The sequence below is a fragment of the Dreissena polymorpha genome, chromosome 6 (genome assembly GCF_020536995.1).
Source record: "Dreissena polymorpha isolate Duluth1 chromosome 6, UMN_Dpol_1.0, whole genome shotgun sequence".
NCBI classification, from domain to species: domain Eukaryota; kingdom Metazoa; phylum Mollusca; class Bivalvia; order Myida; family Dreissenidae; genus Dreissena; species Dreissena polymorpha.
This window is the reverse complement of record NC_068360.1, coordinates 52,813,843-52,822,979: the sequence shown is the minus strand read 5'-3', so window position 1 is coordinate 52,822,979 and position 9,137 is coordinate 52,813,843. Positions and strand designations below refer to the sequence as shown.

The window sequence follows — 9,137 nt, the reverse complement described above, 5'->3', positions numbered from 1 at the left end:
TTTACATGACTTGGTAATTTCTTCTCTAGTTGGAGTGATGGTACACTCTCTGCAGCTTGGACAAGGACAAACCTGATGAACCACGACTGGTGCACAAACACACAGTTTCGCCAATATTCTTTATTATAAGTCTTAAAAAAAGGGTCCGAACCAGTCGGTGATTGTGCGCCTAGTACAGCCATAGGTAAGCTGGAAAATCTGTCATACACAGGTGGTATGAAAACCAGATTAAAATTGTCCATTTACTTGTTTGACACCTTTTGTTGATGAATATGTGATTGCTTCTTATTAAACATTCTACATAAAAGTTCAGTTACAACGTATTTTGTGAAGAAGTTCATTTGCAAAGAACCAACCTCTATGTTTTTAATACATTTTCTATTCATTTTCTTCATTACCCTTTAACATATTGATCATGTTCGTATGTTGCCGGCTAAATTTTTCAGTATCTTTGTAAAATCATTAATATTCAGCAGCATGGAATTTAAAGTTTTTTATAAAATTACATTGTCCTGGATATGTGTTACTTAGTTTTTGGAAAAAAAAGCAAACTGTGTCTGTCATTTTTCCAATTTATTTGTGTTAAATTCGTAGATCAGTCATATACCATAATATCAACAAAAACTAAAGTCCCAGGAATTATTATGATTTTACAGTTATATATTTAAATTTGTCATTAGAAATCTGATAAGACAGATCCACAAATATCGGCACTTTATGCGCCAAAAATGTAAAATGTATCAACAGTTGTACAAAATATTGGCAGTTTATGCGCCAAGAATGTGAAATGTATCAACAGTTGTACAAAATATCGGCAGTTTATGCGCCAAGAATGTAAAGTGTATCAACAATTGTACAAAATATCAGCAGTTTATGCGCCAAGAATGTAAAGTGTATCAACAGTTGAACACAATTTATGAACATCTCAATGAAGCAACAACCAAACACAAGTATTGAAATTAATTTTATTCTTCTTGTATGTTTGCACTTTGTTCGTTCTACAAAATTGTTTTACATTATTTTTCAAAGTATAAATTATTAATGTTATCATTACATAAATAAAATATTATTAGTGTGCTGGGAAAACAGGGCTTAATTGATATGCTTAGTGTTGTCCCATATTAGCCTGTGCAGTCTGCACTGGAAGGACACTTTGCCTTGATTGGATTTTTGTTAAGAATAGACTTCCTTTAACAAAAATGTCCATACAAGCAGGGAATGTCATCTGTGATTAGCCTGTGAGGACTGCACATGTAAATCTGGGATGACACTTAACTCAAATGCGTTAAGACTGGTTTTCCCATATTTTATTATTATATCAATAATACAATTAAATACATGTAATACTATTTGTATTGCATTTATTGAAATCATGTTCATTTAAATTAACTGATATAATACTGAGAGTGGGTAGTTCATTATAGTAATTTTTCACAACACATCATACAATATTTAAATTTTATATAAGAAACTATCAGGCTTGGAAAATGACCCTTTCCAACAAAGGGATATATAGGATACTAACAATTTGACATCAAAATGCATACTTTAAATGAGCCAAACAAACAAGCTCATATTATAAAATGATTTTATCTGTGAATGCATTTACTATTTGATCAGCATATGTAGAGAGTTGTATAAGTTATTATTTGCCTTTTTTTCAAAGTAACTGTTTTAAGAAGATTCTTCTTTGTGGCCTTTTTAAATAAGGTAGTCCCTTTGATAGAGAATGTTATAAATAAAGAACAATTTTCAAAAATATTTTCATAAATGTTGGAAATCCTAAGCCATGACTCATTGATAGTAACACAAAAGGAATATTATTATCAAACATAATACACCATTTAAAAACACAAATGCACTGGTGTAAACAGTTTCTGAATTGTATAGTACATTCTGGTGTATACAAAGACAGACTTAATTTTTGAAAACATAAGAAAACAAGAGCTGTCACCATAGGATGACTTATGCCCCCTATAAACGCTTGATAGAAGTTATGAGCTTTTTTTGAAACCTAAACACAGATTTCGAAACCTAAATGCGGACCCTAAGTTCAAGGTCAAGGTTACAGGGGTCAAAATTAGTGTACGTATGGAAAGGCCTTGTCTGTATACACATGAATACCAAATATGAAGGTTATATCTCAAGGGACATTGAAGTTATGAGCATTTTTCAAAACCTAAACGCAGATTTCGAAACCTAAACACGGAGCCTAAGTTCAAGGTCAAGGTCACATGGGTAAAATTTTGAGTGCTTATGGAAAGGCCTTGTCCATATACACATGCATACCAAATATGAAGGTTATAACTCAAGGGACATAGAAGTTATGAGCATTTTTCGAAACCTAAACGCAGATTTCGAAACCTAAACGCGGACCCTAAGTTCAAGGTCAAGGTCACATGGGTAAAATTTTGTGTGCGTATGAAAAGGCCTTGTCCATATACACATGCATACCAAATATGAAGGTTATATCTCAAGGGACATAGAAGTTATATGCATTTTTTGAAACCTAAACACAGATTTTGAAACCTCAACGCGGACCCTAAGTTCCAGGTCAAGGTCACAGGGGTAAATTTTTTTGTGCGTATGGAAAGGCCTTGTCCATATACACATGCATACCAAATATGAAAGTTATATCTTAAGGGACATAGAAGTTGTGAGCATTTTTCGAAACCTAGACACAGATTTTGAAACCTAAATGCGGACCCTAAGTTCAAGGTCAAGGTCACAGGGGTTAAAATGTGTGTGCGTATGGAAAGGCCTTGTCCATATACACATGCATACCAAATATGAAGGTTATATCTCAAGGGACATAGAAGTTATGAGCATTTTTCGAAACCTAAACGCAAAGTGTGACGGAAAGACAGACAGACGGACAGTCTGATCACTATATGCCACTTTTTTTCTTTGAAAAGGGGGCATAAATATCATACATCATACAATGAATACATCCTCACTCTTTCACTCATTTTAGAAAAGTTATGGACTGCAGGGGCTAATCTGGGACGATTAGCCAAGTCTCCCCAGCCCTTATCACACCATGTAACACTTAAGCCACATGTATTAAGCCCATTTTTCTCAGAAAATCACCCCAATAAAATGGAATGCCGGTTCCCAGTTCAGAGATTGCTGTCCACATGAAGGCCCTTGCTGATGAGGAAAGCCTCCTGTTGTGGTTCCCGGCCCAGGAAGTTCACCAACATCTTGCTGGCATCCTGTAAAACAAGTTTTACAGTATTTAACCCATTACCACTTAGACACTCACTTTGACGCATTTTAACACTGTTAAAAATCAAATTATATTAGACCTTTCTTACTTAATTCAAGTTTTCAATGCTTCAGTTCCATCCCAAAGGTACTGGTGAGCAGCAAACAGCATAAAATCTGAACAGATTGTGAGTAACTTGCAGGCTGTTCTCGTTTTATGCTGGTTGCATGTAGCCATTTTCAATTTGCTTTATAGCAGGAAATGGTTAAAGGTACAAAAAGTGCAAGTAAGATTTTAAATTACATTATTTTAATGTCCATAGATTTGTATCCTATGGTCAAATTTCTAGTCATAATTTAATGGACATTTTCTTCTTTTATGTTATGTTTCATGTAAAGGATGTCTCTTTACAAAAATCTAGTATAGGTTGAAAGTATCCTCAAAGATCAGCCTGTGCCAACTGTGGTTGAAAAACCTATTCTAAAGCCTTAGTGTTTATTCGGTACCAGTGATCCACCAGGGTGAAGAATACATCGTCGATAGTCCTGCCCGGTTGTGCTACTCATCACACCTTCCTTTTTGAAGCGGGAGGCAAACATGTCCATACAATAGACCTCACTCCACTGTGAACAAAACATATTGTACTCATGTAATTGAGCTGTGTTCTGGGAATACTAAGCTTAATGCATTTGCAAAAAGTGTTGTCCCTGATTAACTTGTTTGGTTTTCACAGGCTAATCAGGTATGACACATTCTGCTTTAACAATTTTTTTGGTTAAAAGCAAGTTTCTTCTGAACAAAGATAATGCATAGCATACAAAATGCTGATTGTGGAATGCATAAGCTAATCTAGGATAACACTTTACGCCCTTTTATAACGCACTATTTTTCCAGAATGAAGCTCATTCCAGTAGCTTGAATGTCCCTGTACAATTCAACTCTGACAAGATTCTCTGTCCTCACTTTCATATTCACATGAATATACAATTTGCAAACTATCCATGGGTTTTTTGTTTTTTTTTCAAGATAATAAAATTATCAAACTTCTGAACTTTTTTTATAAGCAAAGTGGCCAAATTAGGTATCTATCTTATTTTTTGAAGACCCTGCAGACAAATCTGACAAAATAATACAAAATGTCTGACAAACATCTGATGAGAATATAGGTGACAAGCATACATGTCCAAACAATTGACAAAATGTCTGACAAACATCTGATGAGAATACAGGTGACAAGCATACATGTCCAAACAATTGGCAAAATGTCTGACAAGAATACAGGTGACAAGCATACATGTTCAAACAAATGACCAAATGTCTGACAAACATCTGACAAAAATACAGGTGACAAGCATACATGTCCAAACAATTGACTAAATGTCTGACAAGATTTTAACCTCATCAGACAATGTGTCTGACAGGTCCTTCCAACTCCAAACAATTGACTAAATGTCTGACAAGATTTCAACCTCATCAGACAATGTGTCTGACAGGTACTTTCAACATGCAGGTTCTATTTTCCACAAAAAACACACATTCAAATGTTTTTGCGCAAGGTATGACATACATTTAAGTGATGTAATTTCAGTGTTCCATTTTACTTATTGACTCTTGTTCTGAGAAAACTGGGCTTAATGCATGTGTGTACAGTGTTGGCCTAGATAAGCCTGTGCAGTCTGTACTGGCTAATCTGGGACACGCCTTTCCACCTAGACTAGATTTTTATTTAGAAAAGACATCCATACAACGTGTTGTCCCTGATTAGCTGTATTTGGACTGCAAAGGCTAATCTTGAACGACACTTGACACAAATGCATGTAGCCCATTTTCCCCAGATTGAGGCTCCATTAATGTCAACACTAACAAATGCTACCCACCATGTAGCCATAGTACTGAGCATCATAGCCCCCAGCCAGGTGACCAAAGGAGGCAGGCATGTTGGTCCCCGGTGTGGAGGGGAAACCCAGCAGTCGCTCAGACAACTCTGAGAACACCTTGGCTGTATCAACCTGGAAAACCATGCAGAACAATGAGATGTTAATAAGACATGAATAAACTAAATAATACATACATTTAAGAGTTTATTTAATCATGTTTTTTGTTGAAATGTTCATTTTGCTGTAGCATCTTTGTAAATAAATCTCAGTTGCATAGCTTGTGGCTGTATCCAACCCAAAGCAATAGGCATGACGATGGTGCAATGGAGATCTTAAGAATACATGAATAAATGAAAAATAATATTAACAATATAGAGCTTCTTTTATTAAGCTTTTGTTGAAAGGTTAAATTGTTCTAGTATGTTTGTAAATAACTCTCAGTTAGCAGAGGATTTTTATAATATTGGTTTTTAATTATAACTGATACAGTATATTACGGACAACACCATACTTGTAGATCAGAGTTCACTTGTTTCTGGCTTGTTTTTTAGTAACCAACAGTCTTAACTTGATCAGCATTTTGATTCCTCTTGACAACGCCTTGAATCTATTCCCACAGGTTAGAGACTTGTAACACATGAAAGGGCAAAAACCTACCTTTTCGCGCGTGTGAATGGTCTGATCAAAAGTCCCCAACAAGATCTGCCTCGCATTAAACACGCCTGCATTGGCCATGCGGCTGGCCATGAGCTTGTTGAGAATCTCGGAAGGAATGGGGCGGCCATCTTGGAAGTGGGCGGACATTCTGCGGAGAGGTTCCTTCTCCCAGCACCAGTTCTCCAACATCTGAGACGGGGCTTCTACAAAGTCTCTCTCCACATTGGTACCACTTGAAGGAAAAATAAAATTTGTATGAGCTGCGTACTGAAAAAAACTGCAATTCATGTGCGCAATGAGGCTATTGAGGAACGACACTTGTTGCTTGGCTGGATTTGTTTTTTTATGAAAGGGGAAAGAGTTGTCCCTCATTACCCTATGCAGACTGCACAGGCAAATCTTAAGACGACACTTTACACACATGCATAAATCGCAATTTCCCCAGATCGAGGCTTTTTGTATAATTAAAATGATTGCAGGATAAGAGACAGGGTTTACTTAAGGTATTTTAAGGCATTTTTAGGTCCATAAAAAGTTAAATTTAATTGAAGACCTTTCTTACTAGATACAAGTTTTAAAGGCTTAATTTCCAACCCTTAGACACTGATGAGCAACATACAGCATTAAACCTGAATAGACTGTGAGTTACTCACAGGCTGTTAGGGTTTTATGCTGTTTGCACATAGCCATTTTCACTTTGCTTCTGAGTGGGAAAGGGTTAACATGGGTATCACTTGAAGCGAAAATCAAAATCACACCAGGAATCCCTATTTCAAGGAATTGTGTTATATATATGAGCCTTGCTCTGTGCAATCTGGGATTAATGCATGTGTAGCGTTGTCCCAAATCAGCCTGTGCAGTCATATTATTGTGTAGTTGTCTCATAAAGATTCTTCCTATTGAGGTCTTTGCTTTTGAATGGACCTGAAGGCACTGTTCACGTTTGAAAAGCTCAGTCACATTTTGAACCAAGTACATTATTTTTGACAAGATTTCATAATTATTTTCTAGGTCAGAACATTTTTTAAACATCAAGAGTTATTTTTCAAGCAAGATATCAAATCTTTTCCTGGCCTATTTTTTAAAAACATTGTTTTTACTTTTAAGAATAAGGAAATACAAATAATTACCTTTAATACATACTTTTTATAACTCTGCCATACATCTTACAAATAAAAACGTACTTCAAAACCTGAAAAATGCATACATACTCACCTAAAGAAGGCAGTTTCCGCTTGCGAACAAATCTGATGCATCACATGACCAAACTCATGAAAGAATGTCTCCACCTAGACAACAGTGAAGACTGTTTGGTGAAGACTATCAAATGGTAACAATAGAACTAAAGTATATAAGCATTGTTCTGGGAAAACTGGGCTTAATGCAAGTGTCAACCCAAATTACCCTTTGAAGTCTACACATGCTTATCAGGGACGACACTTTTAGTCTACATTGAATTTTTATTTAGAAGAGGGTTTCTTTAAACAAAAAATACCCTAAAAGCGGAAAGTGTTGTCACTGATAAGCCGATGGGAACATGCATTAAGTCCAGTTTTCTCAGGGTGAGCACAAATGTGATGCATCAAGTCACCAAACTCATGAAAGAACATCTCCACCTGGTCAACATTCAAGAGGTAGTTTGACGTAGACTATCAAATGAGCTGCGCTCTGGTTAATCTGGGCTTAATACATGTGCCTAGAGTGTTGGTCCAGATTAGCCTGTGCAGTATGCACAGACTTATTAAGGAAAACACCACTTTTATGGAATTTTTCATTTAAAGGAAATCACGTCTTAGCAAAAATCCAGTTAAGGTGGAAAGTGTCACTTCTGAGTGGCCTGTGCAGACTTTATAGGCTAATCTGGGATAACACTTTATGAACACTTTCCATTTCAAGTCCAATATTCCCAGAACAAGGCTCAAATGATCACAACAGAACTAGAAGTATATGGTCAGACCTATCAACGCTCACTTTACCCTTTACCATTAGATACGTATTTTTACGTATTTGTAGTCCCTTAGAGAAAGTTGAATTAAATTAAAGACATTTCTTACTATATTCAAGTTTTAAAGGTATCATGTATAACCCTTAGATAATGATAAGCAACAAACAGCATACAACCTGAACAGACTGCGAGTTACTTGCAGGCTGTTCTGTTTTATTCTGTTTGCACATAGCCATTTTCAATTTGCTTTTTAGTGGGAAAGGGTTAATCCAAAGGATTATGAGTACAAAGATGTTGGAGGGTCTATTTTCCATAGGTGGCTTCTTTTTACAATCATTCTGTTTTCAAACACATTTTATTTGATTTTATAATTATTCACAAAAGTAGAATGGTGATTGCTTTTATTTTAAACCCAGAATAAATTTCCAATTAGTATTTAGAAGTATTCAGAAATATCAAAAAAAAAAGATTAATTGTAAATACTACTCAATCTTGTACCATTTATTCTTTCAACACTTGCAATTCTATTGATGATAGTGTCATAATTTTATTTCAGCAAGTATTCAATCCCACCAAATCCACTTGTTTAAATATTACCCCCAGCCAACTTTCATGTCAAAGCGGGCAACCACACACTTTTTGTTCAATGTTGCAAACCCTCCAATTTGCTTTAATGAACAGCATTTACACATTTTGTAAACAAAAAGCACTGTTATCACCTCGAGCCCAAAACGTTATTTGATATGAAATTTACCCTAGACTGATATTAAAAAGATTCCTCACGGAAAGCTAAGTTGTACTAAATTTCAGATCCAATAAAAAAGCTATATTTTCAGTTTACAATTGGATACAGCATTTGTCAGTAAAGACATTGACTTGTTGAAAACATTTGAATCTTAAATGATCTCAATATGAAATGCCAAAGAAACAAGGGCTGTTTGTAAAACATGCATGCCCCCCCCCCCCATATGGGCTGTCAGTTGTAGTGGCAGCCATTGTGTGAATACGTTTTTTGTCACTGTGTCCTTGACCTTTGACCTAGTGACCTGAAAATCAATAGGGGTCATCTGCCAGTCATGATCAATGAACCTATGAAGTTTCATGATCCTAGGCCTAATTATTCTTGAGTTTTCATCAGGAAACCATTTTACTGTTTCGAGTTACTGTGACCTTGACCTTTGACCTAGTGACCTGAAAATCTATAGGGGTCATCTGCCAGTCATGATCAATATTCCTATGAAGTTTCATGATCCTAGGCCTAAGCGTTCTTGAGTTATCATCCGGAAACCATCTGGTGGACGGACGGACATCTGATGGACGGACCGACCGACCGACATGTGCAAAACAGTATACCCCCTCTTCTTCGAAGGGGGGGCATAATAAAAACAACTGAAGTAACTTCCTTAACATTGCAATAAGGAACTTTAAGAATACCAGATCAGAAGTACTT

General features: G+C 36.0%; 1 protein-coding gene across 4 annotated transcripts in view; it reads right to left on the bottom strand.

The window, feature by feature from the left end:
- Positions 1–953: 953 nt before the first annotated feature.
- Positions 954–9,137, bottom strand: part of LOC127833413 (thimet oligopeptidase-like) — a 388,329-nt gene continuing 380,145 nt past the window's right edge. For 2 of the 4 annotated variants that reach the window (XM_052358642.1, XM_052358643.1), the window contains exons 14-18: positions 6,958–7,031; positions 5,743–5,974; positions 5,086–5,217; positions 3,715–3,831; positions 954–3,215 (exon numbers count right to left, since the gene is read on the bottom strand). In XM_052358642.1, the coding sequence (XP_052214602.1) occupies positions 3,120–3,215; positions 3,715–3,831; positions 5,086–5,217; positions 5,743–5,974; positions 6,958–7,031 (651 nt within the window). In that variant the 3' untranslated portion in view covers positions 954–3,119. The remainder of the gene's footprint in view (positions 3,216–3,714; positions 3,832–5,085; positions 5,218–5,742; positions 5,975–6,957; positions 7,032–9,137) is intronic. The other 2 variants (XR_008027402.1, XR_008027403.1) reach the window with 2 other exon arrangements.